The sequence below is a fragment of the Leucopleurus acutus genome, assembly GCF_964270905.1.
Source record: "Leucopleurus acutus genome assembly, chromosome: 14".
Classification (NCBI taxonomy): Eukaryota; Metazoa; Chordata; class Mammalia; order Artiodactyla; family Delphinidae; genus Leucopleurus; species Leucopleurus acutus.
In genome coordinates this window covers 73,118,004-73,144,607 of record NC_139156.1, presented here as the reverse complement: position 1 = coordinate 73,144,607, position 26,604 = coordinate 73,118,004, and the positions used below count along the sequence as shown (strand labels likewise).

The 26,604-nt window shown below is 37.3% G+C and overlaps 2 protein-coding genes across 6 annotated transcripts in view; one reads left to right on the top strand and one right to left on the bottom strand.

Moving 5' to 3' along the window:
• Positions 1-7,083, top strand: part of PHYHIPL (phytanoyl-CoA 2-hydroxylase interacting protein like) — a gene marked incomplete at both ends in the record, with an annotated part of 93,304 nt that extends 86,221 nt beyond the window's left edge. For both annotated transcript variants that reach the window (XM_082854591.1, XM_082854590.1), the window contains 2 exons: positions 1,795-1,912; positions 6,549-7,083. In XM_082854591.1, the coding sequence (XP_082710717.1) occupies positions 1,795-1,912; positions 6,549-7,083 (653 nt within the window). The remainder of the gene's footprint in view (positions 1-1,794; positions 1,913-6,548) is intronic.
• Positions 7,084-8,717: 1,634 nt separating this feature from the next.
• Positions 8,718-26,604, bottom strand: part of FAM13C (family with sequence similarity 13 member C) — a gene marked incomplete at its 5' end in the record, with an annotated part of 134,353 nt that continues 116,466 nt past the window's right edge. For 2 of the 4 annotated variants that reach the window (XM_082854581.1, XM_082854583.1), the window contains 5 exons: positions 8,718-9,194; positions 12,362-12,463; positions 14,003-14,202; positions 15,525-15,620; positions 25,513-25,724. In XM_082854581.1, coding sequence (XP_082710707.1) covers positions 9,071-9,194; positions 12,362-12,463; positions 14,003-14,202; positions 15,525-15,620; positions 25,513-25,724 — 734 coding nt within the window. In that variant the 3' untranslated portion in view covers positions 8,718-9,070. The remainder of the gene's footprint in view (positions 9,195-12,361; positions 12,464-14,002; positions 14,203-15,524; positions 15,621-25,512; positions 25,725-26,604) is intronic. The other 2 variants (XM_082854582.1, XM_082854584.1) reach the window with 2 other exon arrangements.

Sequence of the window (26,604 nt, the reverse complement as noted above, 5' to 3'; positions counted from 1 at the left end):
TGTCACATTAGAATTAATATATCCCCTCAACTTTTTTCCTGAATTAAAATTCCTCCTTGGAATCTACCTTATGTTTCACATCTTTCTATTTACTTTTATTGCATCCTACCAGAGAGGTAGACACAGTAAAAGACATGGTATCTTTTGACATTATTTTAATACATGCTATTTTCCATAGGACAGCATCATAGTATTTGTTCATTTTTTAAAAAAAGAGCTACTATTTACCTGCTAAAACCCCATTTGACATTAGGGAAAGGCATGAAATAGTATTTTTTCTTTAGCTTAAGGAAGACCTTTGTCATTTTCAGTTCAGAAATATCCATCTATCTAGATGCACACATTCACTCTTTTCTATAATCTATATAACTACATGAGTACATGTTTTATTTCTATGTATATAAAGAAAAACCTTTTTGTCTTCTTTCTTTCCTTTAGATTGATCCCCTATTGCTCTTTTATTCAAATACATCCCATAATTCTTCTAAGGAATTTATGGGGTAAATAATAAGGAAAATGCCAGCTTATTTTAAATGTTCTACAATATTTTTCTATAAATTATATTGCATTTTTATTTTTATGAGTAAAATCTAAGGGGAACTTTAGGCTGTTCAAAGCTTGTTGTTTCAGTTTATTAAAATAATTCAGAGCCCTGTTTCACCTAAGCTTTATCAATAACATTGCGTAAATTTTGAGAAAGCTATTTTATATATATTGTCTTTTAATCTAGACATCTAATTCACTCAAAATTTATTGAGCACATATTGTATGCTGTGCACTGTGCAAAGTATTGGAGATAAAACAGAATGCCACTGACTACTTCTAGGCTAATCCATGACAGAGATGAAACCCCATAATAAGTCATAGTTGTCTATATATTTACTTCTTCCCTTAGACTGTGAATTCTTTGAGAGAAAGAAGAATAATTTTTTTATCTTTTAACCTGATCATTTAATTTTGCATGATGCCTTGTACATCATGTTCTGATCTAAATAAATATTTGTTGAGCCACTGAAGCAGTGAGTAAACAAACTATGCTGCCATGAGTAGTTCAACTAGGTTGCTTTTGTTTGAAAAGTCTTAAAATCTTTATAGACCAAAATTTTTGCTTAGATTCTAGTACAGGAGTTTGGCAACAGTCCTCATTTTTCAAAACAAAAAGTTGGGAAAAGATCAGATTACTTTGAGAGGTGCTTTAAACTTTCACGAGTCTTATGTACTCAGAAACTACCAACTAGGAGCCAGAGACCTATTCTCTAAGTTACTAGCTTTATGAACATTTGGCAAATCATTAAACTGTGACAAGCCTCAATCTCTGCATCAATAAAATGGTCATACTTAATCTACCTTGCCAACCTCATAGATTTAGGGAGTAAATTAAATGAACATTATTATTATTACTCCTTTAAATTCTGTTTGCTATTGCTTGCAGGTTACAAGTTTCTTTTATTTGATTCATCAGCTGATTGAAGAAAGGCTACTATGGTGCTGATAGACATTACTCGGGTTATGCAGAGTCTGTGTTCCTTATTTAACATTTTGGTTTCAGGATCTTTAATTTCAACGAGTGAAAAAAATGCAAGGGTATTCATAAAAGCAACCATAAACTATAACAAAAATATTTTTGTAGAAAGAAAAAATGTGCCAAAGACAATGTTTTCTTTTTTAAGTGCAGTTTCCTATTCACTAAGATGAATTTCCTAAAAGTAAATTTTAATAATCTACAATTTATTAAGCATGTAGTTGATACTTTTGATAATGTATTTTTAATAACAGACTTTTTGTTTTTTTCAGACTATTCAAAAGTTCATCTAACACAACTGTTGGAGAAGGCCGAAGTGATTGCAGGACGGATGCTTAAATTTTCTGTTTTTTATCGTAACCAGCACAAAGAATATTTTGACTATATTCGGTAAGAATCCAAACATATATATACTGATTTGCTTTACTAAGTGCCATTCCGAATTCTAGGCTCAGGTTTCTCTTGAGTCTGCTTCTGTGGAATAGCAATTCTTAGTTTTCTTCTCAAAATAATTGTACTATGACTTTATTTCCCAGAAAAATTAAGTAGAAAAAATCAGATCATGGGATTTTTTTTCCACTTCACTTAGATTCCTTTCCATGATCACTAGTAATACCAGTTCCTGTCTATTTGAGTGGAAGATCTTAAACCTCCAGGGTTAAGATTGGTGAGCATGTCTTGTACAGATACACACTCCTCCAATTCCCAATAACTCAGTGCCTTCTGTCTCATACCAACTACTAAATTTTCTCCTCTTCCTGTGGGTCATTGAAAATGAGAGAATAAAAGGGTGACTGGTTCATGAAACACGGTGAATCAGGTGGGATTTTCGGGCTTCTGCCTACGTAGAAATCTCTCAGCCATTATCTTGGGTTAATTATTCATGAGGAAAATCTCCTTTGTTTACCTTTGAATTCTAGTGTTCAGTAGTACTTCTAAGATATCCTATGTTTGTCCCTGAAAGCAGTTTCCAAGAATTCAAAAGAATTCCATGTCACAAGTAGTTTTAATACTTACAGCCCTTTCATATTTGTAGAAGAAAATTTCAAGAGAGTAAATAGGCAGGTGTGTGTTTTAAAGTGAGACTGAAGCTTTTAAATTGATATAGGTTCTAAAACTTTTACACAGCAATCCCTATAATTTGTCATTTTTAAAGCCTTGATCTCACTTTGTAAACTCTAAAGTATTCTTGACAGGATTTTATGTGAAAAAAAATTAGGAAGTTCTGTTGTGGTTTTTTTGTTTCATAACTCTCCAGTTTTTCTTAAATCAAGATCATGGTTACAGATCTAAATAAACTCCAAGCTGTGGAACATGCAAAGAGAATCAGAGAGAAAGGTGAATTTAGGCATGTGTGTTCTTCAAATTAAGTACTTTGCAATATCATGTATTTTGATATATTTTGATCGTGAAAACTATTCCTGCCTTATGTCTGAATATCCTATAAAGTTCAGTCCATAATTCTGTTTGCTGGCAAATTATTTACCCTTCAATCTATATAATTCATAGTAGATGCCATTCACTAAATTAAGTGAATATGAGCTGAGAGATAGAACACAAATTATTATACTTGTCAACTGCTGAATGGGAATGACCATATATGACTTAACAAAAAAGGTACTTCTTTATATTTGTTAAGCATAAAATTAGAAATAAAAAAGATCCACAGTTGCTATTTTGTTTAACAGTAAATAATACATCAATAGAATAAATAAATACATGTTTGGTACTAGGTTTAGATTCCCGGAACATTGCCAGTGTCTATTTTAGGTGGCCACTGGAGGTCACTATTTCTCTGATTTTTCTCTGTCCTTTGGGTGGGAATTGACCTGTTTTCAGGACCTTAGATACTCTAGAATTTGCTCCATCTGTCTTCAAAAATTCTTCCAAGAAGAAAAAAGATAAAGACGGGGAGCATGGAAAATGGAAAAAAATTATTGTATGATTGATTCTAATATACTAGTATAAAAGATGTATTTACTAACAAGGAAATTTACCTTTGTTGGATTTTCTATGATAGTTGTAAAATTCATGTGAGTTATATTTTGATGCAGTATATATACATATATATATAAAATATATACTTGCCAAGGCATGGGTACAGTTTTTCAACATTGCTTTTTTAAAAAGCTCTATTAACTGAAGCCGTATTAGCATCAGTGGATCTTGATTTTCTTTAAATCTTCTAGGACTTGTTAAACATTTCTTGTGTCTTCTCGATCTGTGCCTCCATTCTTTTTCTAAGATCTTGGATCATCTTTACTCTGAATTATTTTGGGGGAAGATTGCCTAACTCCACTTCACTTACTTGTTCTTCTGGGTTTTTATCTTATTCTTTCATCTGGAATATACTCCTCTGCCGTCTCGTTTTGTCTGACTTTTCTGTGTTTGCGGTCTCCTTTCCGCAGGCTGCAGGATCATAGTTTCTCTTACTTCTGGTGTTTGCACCCTTGTGGGGGTGAGTTTGGGTCAGGGGCTTGTGCAGGTTTCCTGGAGGGAGGGACTGCTGCCTGCCCACTGGTGTGTGGAACTGTGTGTTGTCCCTCTGGTTGACAGGGCCATGTCAAGGGGTGTGTTTAAAGTGGCTGTGAGCTCAGTACAACTTTAGGCAGCCTGTCTGCTGATGGTTTGGCCTGAGGCATCCCGGTACTGGAGCCTGCAGGCTGTTGGGTGGAGCCAGGTCTCAGTGCCCAAATGGCCACCTCTCGGAGAGCTCGTGCCAATCAATATTTTATGGGGCCTCCACCTCCAGTCTCCTTGCCCCTCCTCTGCACCACAGCCAACCCACACCTCCCCAGGAGACCCTCCACAACACACAGGGTGGTCTAGCCTAGGCTCCTGTGGAGTCACTGCTTTGTTCTGGGTCCCAGTGTACGGGAAATCTTGTGTGCACCCTCCAAGAGTGCAGTTTCTATTTCCCCCAGTCCTGTGGAGCTCCTGCGCTCAAGCCCTGCTGGCCTTCAAAGCCAAATGCTCTCGAGGCTCCTCCTTCTGATGCCAGACCCTCAGGCTATGAAGCCTGACCTGGGGCTCAGAACTATCACTACTGTGGGAGAACCTTTGGGATATAATTATTTTCCAATTTGTGGGTCTCTCACCCAAAGGGTATGGGATTTGATTATACCACGGAAGCGCCCCTCCAACCGACTCATTGTGGCTTCTTGTCTTCAGGTGTAAAATATTTTTTTCATCTTTTCCAGTTATATGCCCAGAAGTGGGATTGCTGGATCATATGCTAACTCTATTTTTAGTTTTTTAAGGAACCTCCATACTGTTCTCCATAGTGGCTGTACCAATTTACATTCCCACCAACAGAGTAGAAGGGTTCCCTTTTCTCCACACCCTCACCACCATTTATTGTTTGTAGACATTTTGATGATGGCCATTCTGACTGGTGTGAGGTGATATCTCATTGTAGTTTTGATTTGCATTTCTCTGATAATTAGTGACATTGAGCATATGTTCATGTGCCTATTGGCCATCTGTATGCTTCTTTGGAGAAATGTCTATTTAGATTTTCTGCCTATTTTTTTTTATTGGGTTGTTTGTTCTTTATTGTTGAGTTGTATGAGATGTTTGTATATTTTGGAAATTAAGCCCTTGTCAGTCACATTGTTTGCAAATATTTGTTTCCCAGTCTGTAGGTTGTCTTTTCATTTTGTTTTTGATTTCCTTTGCTGTGAAAAGCTTATAAGTTTGATTAGGTCCCATTTGTTTATCTTTGCTTTTATTTCTATTGCCTTGGGAGACTAACATAGGAAAGCATTGGTACAATTTACATCACAAAATGTTCTGCCTATGATCTCTTCTAGGAGTTTTATGGTGTCCTGTCTTATATTTAAGTCTTTAAGCCAGTTTGCATTTATTTTTGTGTATGGTGTGAGGCAGTGTTCTAACTTCATTGATTTACATGAGCCTGTCAAGCTTTCCCAATGCCACTTGCTGAAGAGACTTTTTTCTCCATTATGTATTCTTGCTTCCTGTGTCAAAGATTAATTGACCGTAGGTGTGTGGGTTTACTTCTGGGATCTCTGTTCTCTTCCATTGATCCATATGTCTGTTTTTGTGCCAATACCATGCTGTTCTGATTACTGTAACTTTGTAGTATTGTCTGAAGTGTGGGAGGGTTATGCCTCCAGCTCTGTTCTTTTTCCTCAGGATTGCTTTGGCAATTCTGGGTCTTTTATGGTTCCATATAAATTTTAGGATTATTTGTTCCAGTTCTGTGAAAAATGTCATGGGTAATTTGATAGGGATCACATTAAATCTGTAGATGGCTTTGAATAGTATGGCCATTTTAACAATATTAATTCTTCCAATCCAAGAGCATGGGATACCCTTCCGTTTTTCTTACTGTGCCTCCCATTGGTATAACTGAAATGGAAGGGACCAAGGAACAGGAAGAACTGGATGATACAGTCCTAGCCCACAGTGGAAGGTGAAAAGGGTAGAGAATAGATCTGAGAGTGGGGTAAAGGGAGATAACCAGCTCTGTTGTAAGGAAAATGTAGGCAAGAGGGCCTGATTAGTAAACTGTGTCTGGGTAAAAAAAAAAACTAAAGCAAAAAAAGAAACAAGATGCTTTTGTACCAATGTACATGGACAACATTCATTTTAGATCTAAATTCTGGCATCCTTTAAAGAAACATTCAACATATTTAACCAGTATTGTTAATCCAGTTTTCTCTTCACCAAGCCACTTCTAAAATCCAGTAGGCATATAATGGATGTGGTTTCAGCCATAAGATTTCTAATTTCACTTTGGTTTTCCTGGTCAGGAAATTTATTATGTAAAAGACCTCTGAGGTTTGTAGCAGAGCATCCTTACCTTAGAGTCAAGGCTAAAATTTAGCCTTCTATAGGAAATGTTAAATGATGCATTCTCCTTGATCTGATGGTAGGATGGATGAGCACTCAGGCTTTTAATAGTAGACAGTAGACCTTTAGGCCTATCACCATTAAACTCTGTAAATCAGTAGCTTTACCACTGTCTTACCAAGCAGTGACCATTTATTTTCTCTTGCAGAGAACATCATGGGAATGCTATGCAGCCCTCTGTCAAGGATAACAGTGGTAGCCATGGCTCTCCTATCAGTGGAAAATTAGAAGGCATCTTCTTCAGCTGCAGCACTGAATTCAATACTGGGAAGCCACCCCAGGATTCACCTTATGGAAGATACAGGTTTGAGATTACAGCAGAAAAACTTTTTAACCCCAATACTAACTTATACTTTGGGGACTTCTACTGTATGTACACTGCTTATCATTATGTGATTCTTGTCATTGCCCCTGTGGGATCACCAGGAGATGAATTTTGTAAGCAGCGCCTTCCTCAACTAAATTCCAAGGATAATAAATTTTTGACCTGCAGAGAAGAAGATGGGATGCTGGTTTACCACCATGCCCAGGATGTCATTTTAGAAGTCATTTACACTGACCCTGTGGATCTTTCTCTAGGCACTGTGGCAGAAATCACTGGTCATCAGCTTATGAGTTTATCTACTGCAAATGCAAAGAAAGATCCCAGCTGCAAAACCTGTAATATTAGTGTTGGACGTTAATGCCCACTTTTCTTAGTCCCCTTTCTTCCCTTAGGAGCACTGATCCTCTGTTGTCCATTTTCATCACCAGATGTCTTCCACTGAAGCATGCACATGCCGCTCTCACCAAAAGCAAACTGCCACTTATCAAATTTCATTCAGAGCTGTTTTAGTGTTTCCTATTCCCTACCCTTCCCCCTCCTTTCAATGCCGAAATATCCTCAAGTTGTCCTTCTGACACTTTGTTGCCTAGATGCTGCAATGTTTTAATTTTTCCTTTATGCCAAACATAACCAATTATATAAACTGCTTTAGCAAAATACAAAGTAATGGAAAATAATGGCTTATAAATGGTGTTTAAATATGCACTCATTTTAATCTACTGAGCAAATATTGGGATTATTCCAAACCGCATGAAAGGGTGTAATTGCAGCATGAATTAAATCTTGAAGCCTAGAATTGTCAGCACTTCCAACTTGTTGTTTGACAGTGTTATTTATGTTATTTATATTAGCTAACAGGAAACAACTACTGTGTTTCAACATAATAAATATAATAGAAAAATATTTTATTTGTATTGTATAAAATATTTACAATCTTATAGAATATATAGAGTTACATTTTAATAGCAATTGTATACATGTCACGAAACCATTTCCCTTATCAAAGATGTAGTTTGTAAACCTCAAATAGTTGTGTATCTGTTCTGTTACAAGTAGATGACTTTAATTAAACAAATTTATGAAGGACATTATTCTGATTTATAAAATATCAGGTAAATACAGAGAAAACAATAAGCCTCTGAAATAGTCTGCTTCAGAAATAGTCAATATTCTTCCCATCCAAACTATGTGAAAGTGTGAATGTGTTCAACACCATGCTTAAACATTACAGAAAAGAGAAATACAAACATGGTTGGTACAAGAGAAAATGTGGACCTCTTACTTATTTTTACAAAAGCAAAAGTAATAAACAGGTGATTGGTTTAGTACAAAACTGCACACGCTAAAGTGGATGAAGCAAATAAAATATCCTGGTTTCTTTCCCAAGGTGTCATAGCAACAATTTCTAAACCTTTCATTTTATACGGAATGGAGAACAACTATATAGTTCATGGGAAAGTTTTTTGACTTCACAAAGTATAGACCTTGGAACATTAAAAAAAAAATTTCCAATGGAAAAATAGTTATATAATCTTATAGTAAACAAAGATTAGCAATCATAACTATGATCACATTAGATTATATACTACAGACACATCTATCCAAAATACCTATTTTCAAATTTTAATATATTTTATTTTAATATAAACATCTGTTATCTAGACAAAGATAATTCACAAAGTACATGCTATCAGAATGAACTTTGGTAATCAGAAATGTAAAATTTTAAGTAACAGATAAAATAATGTGCTATTTTTATATAGAAATAAAAAATTATCAGTGACACATTCTCGTATATTTTAGGGTGCTGAAAGCCTAGCAGATTTAAGGAACAAGGTAGTAGATTTTTTTTTATCGCTTAAAAATCTATTAGAAGTTTCAAATAAATTACATTCTTACTAGCTGTATTCCTTCCTACATAAAATAAAGTTTTTCTTCCTCTTACTGATTTTTTAAAATTATGCTCTTTTCCATATGTCAATATAAGCAATCTTTGGACACTAAGTAGACTTTCTTAACCAGTAGCCCATTTAACAGGTGGATGCTTTGTGTTATTTAGATTTGATAAAATAGATGTTTTCTGAAATAATTATATTGACTGTGCATTTTCTCCCTGGCCTGGAGAAGACTGAATTTTATTTTCCAATTATACTGCTCCTTGTTGTATCTCTTCCCTTTTTAATCCCTTCTACTCATTTATAATTACACTTGCCATCCATTCTTAAAAACAGCTAATACACTAAAGTGCTTCAATTTTCATTTGTCATAACTACTTAGCAAGAACGGCAGAGGAAAATAAACTTGACTTATCTTGGGTCAAAGTGATCACAAACATTTCCTGAACCTCAAATGGTTTTGGCCATATCTTGCTTGCTGATGAGGACCTCTAATAGTCTCAGTTTGGCTTTTATATGCTTGTATTCGTAGTACTCATCTGCCATTGGTATCCTATCTTCCTTTTGTGGACTTCTGCAAAAAAGAAAATATCGTCCATTAGTTAATAATGAACCAAGTCATTAAAAATCCTTTTCTAACTCTTACATGAGAAAAGTACAGGGTAGCAGTTTCCACTTGATTTTTTCATCATGTCTTTTTTTCCCTTCCCTTTTACCTTCATTCACTCCCTCTTCCACGTTACTAGGTTTCAATGTAACAGTACTCTGAGAAGTTAAATATTTTAAGTGTTTTGCAAATATATCCAGCACATAAACATATAACGTTGGGGCAAGTGAAAAGTTCCGAGGGAAATAAAAACCAGAACCCTCAAGGCATTCTTATCTAGTCATTCTCCCATGATCCATGCCTGTGTAGAATGTTCAGCCCTTACAGTGATAGTTGCATTTTAAAATATTAACCTAAAGATACAACAGAAATTACATTAACAGAAATAACTTATAAATTTATGGTAATAGGAGAAGAAACTAAGTAGTTAACCTTACAAACATGAAATATTTCTAAGTTTTCCTGTAATTATAATACCTAACTCTGCTAATGTATAGTAGAAGAATCACTGAGAAGTTTTTTTAAGGAATTTGAGTCTAAATTTCAGTGGTTCTCTTTGCACACTATTTGTACTAAGACTAGGCGTATGATGATGCACATATTTTTATACATATGACTTCTACCTACCAGATGTTCTTGACACTTATTTTGAAGAATAATTGGGTAGCATCTGGAGTTAAAACCATTGCCTTCCCAGAAAAATACATTGCCAGGATATGTTTTCTAAAGGAAAGTAGTTACTTCAGGATCTCAGAAGGGTCTTTCCTCCTTTGTTAATAAAGATGGCCAACTGCTCTTAAAATATTTCCAACCATGACTTTGAAATACAAGGGGTGGGTACACAGGTGAGGTCACCACAATTGCCACTGAATATAAATACAGATACTCTCCAATATTAGTATGGCTGAAAACACTTAATATTTTACCTACACCCCTTCTCTTTTCCCAGTACTGATAAAGATACATTTATATTACTTCCAAATAAAAGAACAGCTAATCTATAAAGATTCCCTATGAATGCAGTTACCTACTTATGTTTTAACACTACATATACTGCCCTGAAATTTCTAGTTCAGAACTCAGAACAGCACACAAATCTTTGGACACGGTTCCTCTTAAATGCTGCCTCAATTATTTAACATAATTGCTTTGCCTCCCTTCAATATTCTGAGCCAAACTTATCAACTGGGTGTCTAAATACCACCTTAATTTGTGTAAACATATCTAAGTGAAGAAATGTTCTGATTTATAGGGAAATAGTATAAGCCATTATGCAATTGTCCCTGGTCCTTCATACTCCATTTTAGCTAATAAACAAGAGTTCATTGGCCAGAGTGAAAATTTTTGCTAAGTATTTCCTTAAGCAGTTTTCTCATTATATAAAACATACTGAAGTGTTTAGCACAGTTCCTGGCTCATAACTGTTAATGTCATATCTAGATAATTATGCTTCTCACATGATGAATATTACCAAGAATACTTATAGTACCTTAAAATTTTTAGTAATCCATTTGCCTGGTTATTTTAGCTATGTACAGTTAACCCTTCCCAATGAAATATTTTAGGAAAACAAGATCCATATTTCCTAGCCATTCAACCATTTGATTTTACTTGTAATATAGCACTACTTCTGCATTTAGTTTAAGTGTATTACCACAAGAGGGCATATAACCTCAATCAAGTATTAGGCATATCTGAAGTGAGTTCAGGACTCACTGGTGCATTAGAATGCTATACACATAACATAACTAACTTCCCTGTATAGCAAAGGCATGCCAAGTTCCATTGCAGACCCATTTGGCAGGACTAGTTAACATACTGGGAAGTTCTCAAACTCTTTAAAGTAAATTTCTGGGTTCAGATAGGTTAAAAAAAATGTAAAAGTTGTATGGAAATTTTGTAAAGGAAAAAATGGAAATGGAAAAAGAAAACAAGAAATGATGTTTTATATTCTAAATTTAACAACTGTGTAACATTTCTCACTAGATAACATCAGCAGAAAGGTAAGTAACTTGGACTTATAACAGTCAACTTGAAGATTCCACTAGATAACTAGGTGGGTTACATCTGTACTTGCTAAATGCAAAATGTTTGAGAGGTCCAGTCTTAGTGAACAGCCCTGGAGGACTGAAATAGAAAGTTACTGACTAAGAGGTGAGTAGACCAAACTTTCAGGATGCTTTTAGAAAACAGTCTCTTCTCCATCAGGGCAGCCCTCAGGCTGCTGAAATCAAAGCGATTCAAGAAAGGCAGATACCTAGATGGAGAAGAATACTGAGGAGCCAGTGTATCACAGACTCCTACCTCTGCCACCCTAATAACTCCGTGACTTTGGCAAAGTTACACCCTTTAAAATTTTTTTAAAGACTGACGTCCCACACGACAACTATAGCTTCCCAAAGTTATGCCAGGAACTCTAATTATTTCCTCTTCCAACGGTGGAAACAGGCTCAGGATAGCTAATTGGCTTGTCTCTCTCTCTCTTCCAGAACTAGATTAATAATCCTTTTCTCATGATTTTATATATATGCAAATATATAATTTTGTTCACAATACACCAAAATTTAGAAGAAACTAATGGAGTGCATAGTGAGACTGGGTTGACACAGAAAAAGAGAGGATATAGCTAAACATTTATTTAAGGGATAGAAAGAATAGGAATGAACTCTTGACCAAATCCTGAAATAAAATAATTAAGGGCAGATCCTGAAGCTTAAAGAATATATTTAAAGCAAATGAAGAATTATTTAATAAAGTAGGGAGTAACCTGTAGAACTAAGTAACCAAGAACAAAGAAGTTATATGGGCTGAAACATTAAATATTATAGTTTTTTTTAAAGGTTTAGGTACATTCAATTGTAATGAGATTTATTATGCAAAGTTAGGGATTTGGGGAGTTCATCTTTTATTTTTTAAAGCTTTGCTGTCTCATACTTGATAGTTACAGCCTCCCATAAAACATACCCAATAATGATACTACCCAAATGTTGCATTAGACAAATCCTGGGTCTAAGTCACTTTGGAAATTATTTATGTCTTATATAAAGTCACTGTTCCTGAAAAAATTACAGCTCACTCTTAACAGCAGTTCTCTAGGAAATATTAGCTTAAAAAATATCTCTGCCCACACTTACCTTCCTGTTTGTTTAAAAAACTGTTCCTCAAATTCTCTTAAGGCTTTCCGGAGTCTCTTCTTGTCAGCCCTAGTTTCTCGGAGATGGTCAAGAAGTACAGGCCTGTATCAGGTAAAATATATACGCTCTGGCATAACTGAGAGCTCATCATGAGCAGAGTTACCGATTTAGCAAAAGCATATTATGATACAGAAGTGTTCTGCCTAAAAGTGTGTCTTTTGAATAAATATGACACATGTAGAGCGTGACCATAGGGGAGCACATCACTGAGAACATTACTTGATGAAAATAATGTCCTAGGAAAATGGAAAGGGCAGACAGGAGGCAAGCAGACTGAGTCCATTATAATAAGTGGTGAGGGTAAAGGCCACATGAATACATGAGGGAGAGACAGACATTTTGGAGGAATACTCATCAGTATTTGGTGACAGACTAAACGTAAGAGGCACAAAAGGGAGAGATTTGAAAGAAAATTCTACCCTTAACCTAGAGTATAGGGGGAATGGCAAAACCCTTAGGAATGAAACAAAGACCCAGAGAAAGCTATACTTATGTCACAGATTCTACTCACTTCATTCTAAGACAAGAGAGAAAAGTCATATACTTCAGAGCAGGAATTTTTATCTGGGGAACTTGTGTCTGGTTCCAGAAAGTTTGTGAACTCCCTGAAATGATATATGGGCATTTTCTAAAAAGTAAAAAATTCCATTGCTTTCAAAAAAGTCCAACACCCCCCAAGAAGTTAAGAACAGCTGCTTTAGAACAGCCAGCCAGCCAGCCAACCAACCAAGAAAGAAAGAGAAGAAAAGGAGGGAAGAAGAAAAGGAGAGAGGGAGCCAGGGAGGGAGGGAAAGAGGAGGAAGGGGAGGGAAGAAGGAAGGATTGATGTTCTGCTTCCAAACAGGTCACTCTTCTCTGGGCTGAAACTGGGGTACCAGGTGATATATGCACAGTAAAATCTCAGCTTGCAACCTAGTGCTTGGTCTTGCCTCATATTTATGGGGACTCCATCCCTATCTTGGGGCATATACTCACCACACTATTATACATGTTAAAGAAAATCTCATGATCTGGCCTGTAATATACAAACCAAAGAAGGCCAAATGATCAAGAGGAGTGTCAGCTACTGAATAATGATAATAACAACAATAATACTACTAATGAAAATCCAAATGGCTCCTGACTGAGTGGCCATGAGGAGAAAAAGGTCAGCTCATTTACTTAAGTCCCAGTCTGGAGAAAACATTTTATCTAAATAGAATAGACTAAGATAAAGGCCCTGACAACTGCTGACCCAGCACAGGATCCCAATTCCTTTTGGTCCAGCATTTTCAAAGGCCAGCTCTGCTTTACACACTGCCAAGCATTAGATTGGTGCCAGACCCTGCTGAAAAGATGTGCAAGTGTAGCAAATGGACCATTAGCATTTATGACATCCTTGGGACCTTATTGGGAGCCTTGGTTCCTCATGGCTTTGTCGTCTCAATTTTCCTGTTAAAAGGATAACCAGATTATGCTTTCTGCTGGATAGCATTTTTTAGAGCGTGTAATAGCTCTTCTGCATTTTGTGTGTACGAACATATAATGTCCCCCAGACCAGAAGGAGTTAAAGGAGACTCCACACGGAGGAGTCATACTCACATGGTGGCCTCATGTAAATTGGACATGGAGAGAGCTGGTTGTTTGATTTCTTTCTTTTCATCTGGTAGCAGGAGCCTGACAGGCTCAGTCTCATTAGAGTAGGTGAGGTGGTCGCCAATAGGAAGGTGGGATGCTGGGTTTGGCAAAGAAAGTTGTTGGCTTCCCTGTGGACAGTCTTCATCAGAGTCTTCTTCCTCCTGCTTATCATAGGAAGAATTAAATAAAGTTACAAAATGCTAAGTGCCTCTTGAGGAGGCAAAACCAGGAAGGGGAACCATAAATAAACACAATGAAAACAGCAGATGATCCCTGTGCCTACTGGGAACCAAGAAGAAAGCAACCAAGAGGAACTCTTGCTCAGTTGCATCAAAAACTTGCAGAAGTTAATGAGCAAAGAAGCACCCATCCTGGGCTAAAATGCTCACCAAGCTCAGATCTCTGCTGGGCCAAAGCAGGCACAGATGTCTAGGATATGTTCCGATCTGGGCTGCATTGCCTAGTAATTCTTCCCTTTCACCCAGGCCTTCTGGGCCCCAGCTTCTTAACAGTTATATGGGTTAGGATGAGATGGACCATAGACTTCTTTCGTCATCCAGTAATACCCCAAATCAGGTCCTGGTGTGGGCCACTTTCAGATACAGAGAATACTCAGATAATTGACAAATTCAGGGAAGAGCTCTATGAAGGCCAGAACAAAATCGAGTTACTGCTTAACCTGTTCAGGTAATGCTTATCACAACCAAAAGATTTTCTTGCAAGGAAATCTGAAAATCATACCCCATTTTAAATTATGCTTCCTTAATTGGAAAATTTCAAAGAGTATGAATCACTATTGTCTTTGTCTTTAGAGTTGTGGAAATATAAATGTACTAAGTATACTTAAATTTGAATTTGTTAATATTTCTTTTAATATTGATATCTTGAGCAAGTGACTGTTCTAATATTGATGGAGTAGGATGTGTGGTGCTTTTCAAGTTCTGTATTCCCATAAATCATTCTTTATTAAAAGTAGTCTAACTCAGTTTCAGTATTCATATTTTCTATTGAAATAAATCTACTTATATCTTGCACAGAGATGGTCAAATGGTACCAAAAACAAATGCTGCATTATATCAAGGAACATACTATCAATTTTATTATTAAAGGAGAAGAATTAACAACACATAGACTAGAACAGCTCTGTTCTGTCTAGCTGTGTTGTTGTAAATTAGGTAATGCCAAACTAAAATCCATCAGTTGTTCTCCTCACCCAAGCAATGAAAGCAAGTGTAATAACTGGCTTCAAAGATAGAATTGCTATCTATTCCTGTTTCACAATAGTTTTAATTATCAGCCACTGTTAAGTATAGTACTGGAGTTGAGGGAGACCACGTTTCTACTTTGTGAAAAAACAACTGGCCTTGTTAGCAGCATATCTTGCAAAGAAGGCTCCTTTATAACTCTCATGGTGCTGCCTCCCTAACTAAACATCAATACAAAGCACAAGGACAGATTTCTAGTTAATGCAAACATCCCGACTTACAATTGTTGGAATAAGGGAAGGCGTGGACAAGATTTGCTTGATAATTCTATATCTGTCATAAAGAGGCTTTATGAGGTTCTTGTCTTGCTTAGTTACCTGGAAAACATGAATAATTATTGTTCCTTTCTCGAACAAGAATGAAACCACATCAATGTTTTTAGCAGGCAAAAAAAAAAAAAAAAGTTTTGAAGCCTCTAAGGGATTACAATACTAAAATGCAACAGTAATCTTAAAAAAGGTAAGTCATTTATAAGACACTGTGTGAAGCACACGCCAATTTTCTTCTAGGAAAGTTTCTTAAAGGATAGGTCCAAGTTTAGAAATACGTTTTTAAAGCTTACTGAAGGACTCCTCAATGTTTAAATGGTAAGGACCCTGTTTTTTTAATTACTTCCTCATTCTTAAAAAACCAATGGGTGATCCAAGAGCTATTGATTTTTCTTCTGAAACATGTATTTTATCTGACTTTCAAGATCTTTTATATCTACAGACACCAGCCTTGTCCAGGTCTTCATCACTACATACTTGGATTATATGCTAGCTTACTGGATAAATCTGACATAAACTAAATATTTTGGATAAAACAGTTAACCTCTCTGAATTCTCAATTTCCTACCTATACAACAAGGAAGTTGGAGTTAAAAAGTTCCTTCCAAACAAAAACCTTCATAACCTCTTGTTTACTGATGTATTCTATTACCCTGCTGCTCTTTGACTCATCCCTAAGCACCATTTTTAACATGTCACAAAGTACATAAAATTTTAAACAGTTTCCTACTGATCTATTAATCATCTACCTACCTACCTATCCCAACCTATCTACCTCTACAGCCAAAATGACCAAACTCCTCTGCTTGCCTTCATTTTCCTCCCTGATGTGTGTCCTGCATTAAGTTTTCTACATATTTACCACAAACAACCTCCTTTTCATTCTAGTCCAATGGTTCTCACTCAGCAGGTAGTGGGAAGGAAATGGTAGAAATAGCACATAGCATAATTGCCCAAGTGTCCTATCTGACTCTGCCTTCCAGATCCCCTCTGAGAATCCTGAAGGAAAAGAAAATGGCTCAAGCAGGTGTATTTTTTAAGCTTTCTAGTTATTCTCATGCTACCTTACCCCCATCCCAGTTGAGAAACATTCTGGCCCATTTTTTTTTTTTAACATCTTTATTGGAGTATAATTGCTTTACAATGGTGTGTTAGTTTCTGCTTTATAACAAAGTGAATCAGTTATACATATACGTATGTTCCCATATCTCTTCCCTCTTGTGTCTCCCTCCCTCCCACCCTCCCTATCCCACCCCTCTACGTGGTCACAAAGCACCGAGCTGATCTCCCTGTGCTATGCGGCTGCTTCCCACTAGCTATCTATTTTACGTTTGATAGTGTATATATGTCCATGCCACTCTCTCACTTTGTCACAGCTTACCCTTTCCCCTCCCCGTATCCTCAAGTCCATTCTCTGTGTAGGTCTGTGTCTTTATTCCCGTCTTACCCCCTAGGTTCTTCATGACCTATTTTTTTTTCTTAGATTCCATATATATGTGTTAGCATATGGTATTTGTTTTTCTCTTTCTGACTTACTTCACTCTGTATGACAGACTCTAGGTCCATCCACCTCACTACAAATAACTCAATTCTGTTTACAAAGCTACAGTAATCAAGACAGTATGGTACTGGCACAAAAACAAATATAGATCAATTTAACAGGATAGAAAGCCCAGAGATAAACCCACGCACATACGGTCACCTTATCTTTGATAAAGGAGGCAGGAATATACAGTGGAGAAAAGACAGCCTCTTCAATAAGTGGTGCTGGGAAAACTGGACAGCTACATGTAAAAGTATGAGATTAGAACACTCCCTAACACCATACACAGAAATAAGCTCAAAATGGATTAAAGACCTAAATGTAAGGCCAGAAACTATCAAACTCTTAGAGGAAATCATAGGCAGGACACTCTATGCCATAAATCACAGCAAGATCCTTTTTGACCCACCTCCTAGAGAAATGGAAATAAAAACAAAAATAAACAAATGGGACCTAATGAAACTTCAAAGCTTTTGCACAGCAAAGGAAACCATAAACAAGACCAAAAGACAACTCTCAGAATGGGAGAAAATATTTGCAAATGAAGCAACTGACAAAGGATTAATCTCCAAAATTTACAGGCAGGTCATGCAGCTCAATAACAAAAAAACAAACAACCCAATCCAAAAATGGGCAGAAGACCTAAATAGACATTTCTCCAAAGAACATATCCAGATTGCCAACAAACACATGAAAGAATGCTCAACATCATTAATCATTAGAGAAATGCAAATCAAAACTACAATGAGATATCATCCCACACCAGTCAGAATGGCCATCATCAAAAAATCTAGAAACAAGGGTGTGGAGAAAAGGGAACACTTGCACTGCTGGTGGGAATGTAAATTGATACAGCCACTATGGAAAACAGTATGGAGGTTCCTTAAAAAACTACAAATAGAACTACCATACGACCCAGCAATCCCACTACTGGGCATATACCCTGAGAAAACCATAATTCAAGAAGAGTCATGTACCAAAATGTTCATTGCAGCTCTATTTACAATAGCCAGGAGATGGAAGCAACCTAAGTGTCTGGCCCATATTGATCTTCCTTTTCTCTGAACTTCTCTGTGTCTCACTGTCTGGGCCTTAACTGTTTTCTGTGTTTCAGTTTTGTCTGCCCAAATAAATTATATCACATATTTCTTCAAATTCTCACAGTACCCAATGTATCCCCTTTTCCTACTACCCATCTAACAACCCAGCTTTATATGCAAAAGTAGTATAATTTTTAGAGGTCTTTTCTTTCAGTAGAAAGACCACCTCTCTCTGTAGAGCATTTTAAGTATTGGTTAAGTAACCCCAAGAGCCTTTCATTTTCTAGCTCAATCATTCCTTAAACATTTTCTTAGTCATGATACATTTTTACACAGAAAATAAAAAATTATTTCATATATTCCATGGGATTTTAATAGGTGACAAAGAAAAATAAATTTCTAAGTTCAGAAAATACTGAAATAATGTTTTTTATTCAGTATCTTATTGGGACTTATATTCCATAGAAAGCTCTTCAGAAAATGATGCATTTAACTATTATTGGCATCTCTATTACAGTTTGATTTTTTTGGTTTTATTTATTTTTACTATATTTTCTGGATTCTAGAAAAGCTAAATTTAGTCTTAGAAAAAGAAAAGAGTGACCAAAAAGCAAGTTAGAATGATGAATGCTATTATAGAAAAGTTCCTTCCACAGATGCTAGATAAAAGTCGGGGTACAGGTACAATGTATGGCACTCATCTTTCACTCTCATGATTCTATGATTTTACTTTTAGGATCATTATTAAAGTAATCCCCAAAGACAGATGTGAGGGTTCAATGGCCGTAAGTACAGGACTTCAATGCCATAAGTGCTTATCCTCAAATATATGTGCACAGGAAGGCATGCTGCCTGAGGAAGAAGGGTTAGTGGTGAGATTATGTGCCAGGAGCTGTCTTCTACTCAGGGGCCTATGGACACCAGCTATTATGAGGCCTGCAATGTCAATCTTCATGGTGGAAAATGAGTCAAGACGTAGGCTCTGCAGGATAGGTACGTCAAATCTAAGGGGCAGAAATACATTAGACTTTGCTGTTCCTCGGCCACTTTCTACTAAGAATCAGACCATTCTCTCCTCTTAATTCAATGGCTCTGTTTCTGAAGTGCATCCTCCCTCCCTAATTCTGCATATTGGTGGCTGACTATGGTATGTTAGTAGTATCTAACATGATTTTTATTTAAATGGAGAAAACAACGACTGTGTTGAATAACCTGAAAGAGCCAGAGAGAGATATCCAGCACATGAATGGGTTGTCAGATATTAAAGATAAATATAAGGAGGTAAACCCCAAAGCTAATTATCCCTACTTCCTGCTCCTCCATTTTATATGGCATCAGAAGAAATGTAACTTAAAGGAGGTTGAGCAAGAAGGGACTGTTCATAGAACAAAATTTGATATACTTTGTTGATAGCTTGACAATTCCGTCATGAAAAACTCCTGGCCCCCTATCCAGTAGGTTACTCGAATTATCAAGATCTGGAATGGTACCCCCCAAACAAGCTGGCTTTCCAAGCAGAACTGCTGCTGAGTGGTCAGCCCAAGTGTTATTTCTTTCTAGGCCCTGGTCAGAAAGTTGTCTGGGGAAAAAACTGCCACAGCTTAAGTGCTTTTACCACCATGCTTGTTATCCGTTCTCCCCATGGCACTGGTCCCATGTATTCTTTCACAGTAAACCACGGAAACATAAATATCAGTCGAACCGTCACCATAAACAAGCTCTCTCCTTGAGAGGGAGGTAAAACTGACATTCTCCTCTCTGGACAGTGAGTGATGAGACTCTATTACTCTTTAGCTTTAGGGACTCAGGTCTTGCCAAACTTTCCCTGTGTCTAAGTCTCCCCAGCCCCTCACTGAGGGAGAAAGTATATGTGGAACAAGTCTGAGGGCTTGAACTAACCAGTCAGTCCAACAACATGGGAAGTCAATAATGAACATAATCATACAAAGCAACTGCTGAAGAGAACGGCTTGGTCAATTCAGATTTCTAAGCATACTGCCAATTAATACTGGCCTTGAAAACAGAGGTCATGAGTTCAGATAACTGGCTTCAAGAATTACACACTATTTTTAATTTGGAAAATTATGGAATCTCTGAACCTTAGATTCTTAATGTGTAAATTCTTAATATGTAGAATGAGGATTTTTAATTATCTTATGTAAATGTCCCTGGCACAGAGCATACTAAATGTTATTTAAGCTATCAAACTAGTTGATTTGAGGTTACTATCAATGTTGTAAATTACTAATAAAGGAATACCATGGTGCTATCAAAGCATAAATTTTAAAGATAAAAAAATTGAGAAGCACTCTATGTCGATATAAAAAGCTATCTAGAATATGCAAAGTGAAAAATGGATACATAATTATGTAGCCTGCTACGTTTTTTCAGAAGGGGCAAATTAAGAATGTGTATTGATGCTTTCTTGTATATGCTTTATATAGAAACTCCAAAAGGACACCTAAAACATTCATAGCAATAGTTACACCTGCTTAGAGTGGGAGACCTCAGAACTGGAGCTGACAGATGGGGTGGGAAGGAGTCTTTTTAATGTGTAACCTTTTATATTTTTTGAACTATGTGAGAAAGTATTACCTATTCAGAAAATTAAATTTTTGTTAAAAAGGTAAGTAGAAGAACTTGACGGGGTCTTCCTTTTGGTGCATTTTACCTGTAAGTCTTCCCTCTCTCCAGTGCACAACTACTCACTAATCAGTTATCAAATTTTTACTTGATTTAAAAAAATAAAATTAATTATTATGTTTTTTAAAAATCTGCTTTTCTACACGATGACCCAAAACCTATGGGATGCAGCAAAAGCAGTACTAAGAGGGAAGTTTATGGCAATACAATCCCACCTCAAGAAACAAGAAACATCTCAAACAGCCTAACCTTACGCCTAAAGCAATTAGAGAAAGAAACAACAAAAAAACCCCAAAGTTAGCAGAAGGAAAGAAATCATAAAGATCAGATCAATCAGAAATAAATGAAAAAGAAATGAAGGAAACGATAGCAAATATCAATAAAACTAAAAGCTGGTTCTTTGAGAAGATAAACAAAATTGATAAACCATTAGCCAGACTCATCAAGAAAAAAAGGGAGAAGATTCAAATCAATAGAATTAGAAATGAAAAGCAGTATGGAGTTTCCTTAAAAAACTTAAAAATAGGACTACCATACAACCCAGCAATCCCACTACTGGACATATCCCCTGAGAAAACCATAATTCAAAAAGAGTCATGTACCACAATGTTCACTGCAGCTCTGTTTACAATATCCAGGACATGGAAGCAACCTAAGTGTCCGTTGACAGATGAATGAATAAAGAGGATGTGGCACATATATACAATGGAATATTACTCAGCCATAAAGAGAAATGTAATTGAGTTATTTGTAGTGAGGTGGATGGACCTAGAGACTGTCATACAGAGTGAAGTAAGTGAGAAAGAGCAAAATACCATATGCTGACACACGTATATGGAATCTAAAAACAAACAAACAAATCGTTCTGAAGAATCTAGGGACAGGACAGGAATAAAGACACAGACGTAGAGAATGGACTTGAGGACATGGGGAGGGGGAAGGGTAAGCTGGGATGAAGTGAGAGTGGCATTGACTTACATATACTTCCAAATTGTAAAATAGCTAGCTAGTGGGAAGCAGCTGCATAGCACAGGGAGATGAGCTCGGTGCTTTGTGACCACCTAGAAGGGTGGGATAGGGAGGGTGGGAGGGAGTCGCAAGAGGGAGGGGATATGGGGATATATGTATATGTATAGCTGATTCACTTTGTTACAAAGCAGAAACTAACACATCACTGTAAAGCAATTATATTCCAATAAAGATGTTAAAAAAAAAATCTGCTTTTCTCCTCAAAGATGCTGCAGTTAATGAAGGGCCAGAAGAAGTAACTGCCATTACTCACCCAGTTGGTAATCTGTGCTGTGCACCTGACTCCACCTACAGTTCTTGGAAAGGACAATAAAAAGGGGATATATGCCAGTACCAATTCAGGATTTTCAAAAGAAAAGGACATAAATAAGCACCACAATCAGACCTAGGGTTGATTCATTCATTTCCAGTGCTCAACGGATGCCCTGTGACCGAAAAGTGATTATCTCCAAAAATCATCCATAGATGGTGGAGGAAGAAGATTACCCGGTAGCAGTATCCGAACTGACAAGGCAATGCTGTAGGGTTTATCAGCTTTAGTATGAGCTCTGACTAAACACCAAATGCAAAAAGTTCAAGAGGAGTCATAACGAAGGTCTCGCTAGAAAAGAAATAACTTCATCTTGGAAGCTTAATATTTAATGCATTTTAAGCAGTAGAGCAAAGACTCCAGATGAAAATCATCCATCAATTTGAGTTTAAAGAATTGGGACCTAATGAGATAATCTCAAATGTGAATAAGCTCACTGAGGAGCCAGGAATAATACTATTGTGAATATTTTCAATCCTCCCTTTGCTTCTTCTGTGGCTTCTGGACTCCCCCTTAGGAACCACCTAATAGTTGCCTAGCCACTTCATGGTCTGCTGCGTTAAGCTCTCCCAGGACCAATACTGCAGCTTTAGATATTGAGACGTACATGTTCTACTGCAGATGCTCTCTATTTAAAGGGCCTCACTTTAGCCTACTGCAAAGATAGGTTTATTTGAAGGGGCTTCTGACACTAAACAGTTTAATGGGTATTTCTTTTAAAATAACAGAAATAAATTTCCGTTTAAATAAAGATGACTTCTAAAGAACTCAGAGTTTTTCTCTGACCTTCAGATTTTCACTTACATGTTTTTATTTGACGTGACTACCTCAGGAGGGTGATCGACCATCCCAGTTTTCCCAGGACTGAGGCTTCTGGTGGGCCATGGAATTTTCAGTGCTAAAGTTAGAAAGTCTAGGGAAACCTGGGATGGTCGGTCACCCTATTCCTGAAAGATCTTAAAACAAACAGACCTCCTGAGTTTTCACTCTCACCCTCAATCTGCTCCTCCTCTAGTTTTTCCCCATCTCAGTAAATGGATCCATCTTCCTTTCCTTCACTCCCTACCATCCAACGATTCAGCACATCCTTTTGATTCTATATCCAAAATATACTTTGAATGTGTCTACTTCTTTCCATCTCCAAGGCTACCATACTAGTCCAAGCCACCCATTTCATCTTCCCTTTTCCACTCTTTTCCCCTATGATTAATTCTCCATACAGCAATCAAAAAGATCTTTCAAGTGTAAATCACACCATGTCACTTTCACACTTACAACCATTCAACAGCTTCCCGATCCTCTCAGTGGCCTAAAAGGTCCTGTGTTATGTGCCCTGATCTATCTTTTCTGACTTCATCACGTGCCATCCTGTGCTCCAGCCCTCAGACCTGAGAACTCCAACTACAAACAAGCTCTCCCTTCAAAGGCCTTCATACTTGCAGTTCCGTCTAGAAGGCTCTTTGCTGCTCTCTTCGCCTGCTGATTCTTCTGCATTAAATGTCATCTTATTGGCCTTCCTAATCACCCTATATAAAATAGAAACCATCCATACTCATTATTTTCTATCATATCATTTGTTTCTTTGCACAGTACTTATACAAAATTTTAATGATTTTGTCTATTGAGTTATTTCTTGTTGTATCCCAACTCCCAGAAAAACATGAGCTCCGTGAAGGCGGTCACCCACATCACTTCTCTGTCTTGTTTATTTTTTATATCCAGCATGGATCATAGTTCACAACACACAGTAGGCACTCAAATCTTTTTGCAAATGAATGATTGCCCACTGGTCACCAGGCATCTCCTTTTACTGTCACAATAATTATATAAATAGGTATTATCTGTATTTGATAGATGAGGAAGTTGAATATCAGAGAATTAGTTCACTTGCCAAGTGTGTATGATTAGAAAGTGTCTTGTTCAAGGACTGAATCCTGCTCTAAGCTTATTATACCAGTCCCAACTCATCCCTCACTCCTTAGTCAACTGAGTAGAACACAGAATTAGGACTTGGGTGTTGACCAAGCTGCTTTTATAGACGTGGTCAAAGTAACTATAAAATACAGGAAAGACCATCAGAAGCACTGAAGGATGGAAAACCACAGATGTGCCTGACTATGTGTGTGTGTTTATACACACACACACACAGAGAGAGAGAGAGAGAGAGAGAGAGAGAAGTTAGTTATCCACTGACTATCACAAAGTCTAGAGTATTTGGGGGTGGGAGGAGGGGACAGGTTGGCTGAGTGGATGAAAACCACTAGTCACAACATATATTGGTTATTTTTAAGTTTAAAGGTATTTCATAAAGACAGAGGTAGCCAAGGGCCCATTTCTACTTGTAGATCACGTGTAAAGGACTAGTCCGGGGGCATATGGTAAGCCCTTTGGGATTTGGTAAATGTTGCCACCTTATGATCAAGACTAGATAATATATAATAGAACAGGTGAAGCCAGCATTTCCTCAAGAAGACTTCATTTCAAAGTCAAACATGCTAGTTTGTTCTTTCATATATCCATTCACTCTGCCAACATTTATTCAATACTTACTTTGTACAGACACTAAGGATCATGAACAATAAACAGCCTAAACTCTCTCAAGAAGTTTCAAGTACTATAATGAGAGACAGAAAATGGCACAGAGCATAGTTAGAGCTATGTTAAGGTAGCTACAGATTATTCAAGAAATGAAAGGCAACCACATCACTCAGAGTTCAGACAGGAAGGACTACAAGGAAGGTTCCTTGGCGTAAGTAAAATGTTAAGCACAGATATGCAGGAGGAGGGATTAACCAGGTAAGTACTAAATACTAATTGCTTTCATCATCATTTTTATAAAATATAATCTTTTCTTTGAGCTCCAGGCGCCCATATCCAAATGCATAATTGACAACTCTATCTGGGTATCTCACAAAGATTTCAAAGCCAAGATGTCTAAGCTGAAGTCTTTAGACATCTCACCTAACATTCCTCAAGAAACCCTACGTCTCTATTCTTATCATAGAAAATACTAAACCACTTTCCTTACTATTTATACCTCATCCCTGCTTTATTATTTCTTAATAAAACATACAGTAAAATGAGACTGTAATCCTAGTCTTGGGTTCATTTGCTAACTTATCAGGGGAAGTTGGGGAGAAAGGAATATGAAATGCCCTAGTGTCTTTACCATGCGTCTCCCACCAGCATGTGACACTGTAACCTCCAGAATGGCAATGCCCTAGGTCATAGCTAATAACCCACTAGGAACTCATCTGACTGAAAGTTCAGAGCCAGTCTTTATGTGGTACCAAAGTGCTCTTACAAATTGGTCAAAATCACGATCTCAGTGGCACCATGTGGAGTGGTGGGGCCCTGTGAAGGTTGGCGAGGTACCTTAGAAACCTCCTGAGAAGGAAGCTGCTCTCTCTTCTCCTTCACGCATGTCAACACAGCATCTGGAGTCTCCTCTCCAGAGGAGCCTGGCTCAGGGCCCACAGCTTCCGGCTTCCCATTCTCTCGGGGGACTGTGGGTTGCTCGCAGGATGGATTTCTAGGTGGGCCTTTGGGAGCACTCCCTTGTTCTTCTGACAGCTTCAGCTTTAGTTCTAAGAGAGATGCCATGAGTTACCAGGAGCAGGGAGGACTCATTGGCCCTAATAAGAGCAGAGAGCCTTTCAGGAATTCCTTCCCTGATGCCAAGTGAGCGGAAATGAACAGTGCCGATGATGGTTCCCCAGATGTGAAAACAGAGGGCTCCCGAGGCTGGGATCTCATGGAGGTGGAGCATCATCTGTGGGAGTAACTCAGTGGTCTAGATTCCCGAGGAGGATTCCTGGAGGAAGACCAGTGGTACCTGGCCCCAAAGTTTTCACCTGTTATCTATCATGACGCCTGAGATTCTATACTCAAAGATTCAGTTACTTGGGTTTTGAAAGTTGTGCAGCCATTAAGAGCCCCTGCAGAAATGCAAGTACTTCTGGAAGGCATTACACAGTGCAGACGTCTGAGGATACATAGGAGGGGTGGGGAAGGGGACATGGGAATGCCAGCCCCAACTTGACAGATTTCACAATTTTGTCTAATGCCAGTATTTAAAATCCAGAAATCACCATTATTGCAATGTGACTTTATATAAACCTACGTAATTAAAAATAAAAAGGCCACCTGGGACTTATCAAGAAATTAGATTTCAGAATATGCTAGGGGACTGCTCGTTTGAATGAGGCCATTTATATTGATTTCTCAATTACATACATTGCTCATCTTCTCTGTTTGATGTTTGTTTTTTAGTTAGGCTCTGGCGTGGTGTTTAAACACCGCATATATTATAAACCTGCTACATCACTACACTTCAATACCGCTGAATTAATATTCCTTTCAGTTCTTTATCACCATCCTTCTAGAAATCTGGAAAAACTCCCATGTCTCTAAGTATTGAAATAAAAAGTGTAGAGAGAGGAAGAAAATAAATTTTTATTGGTAAAT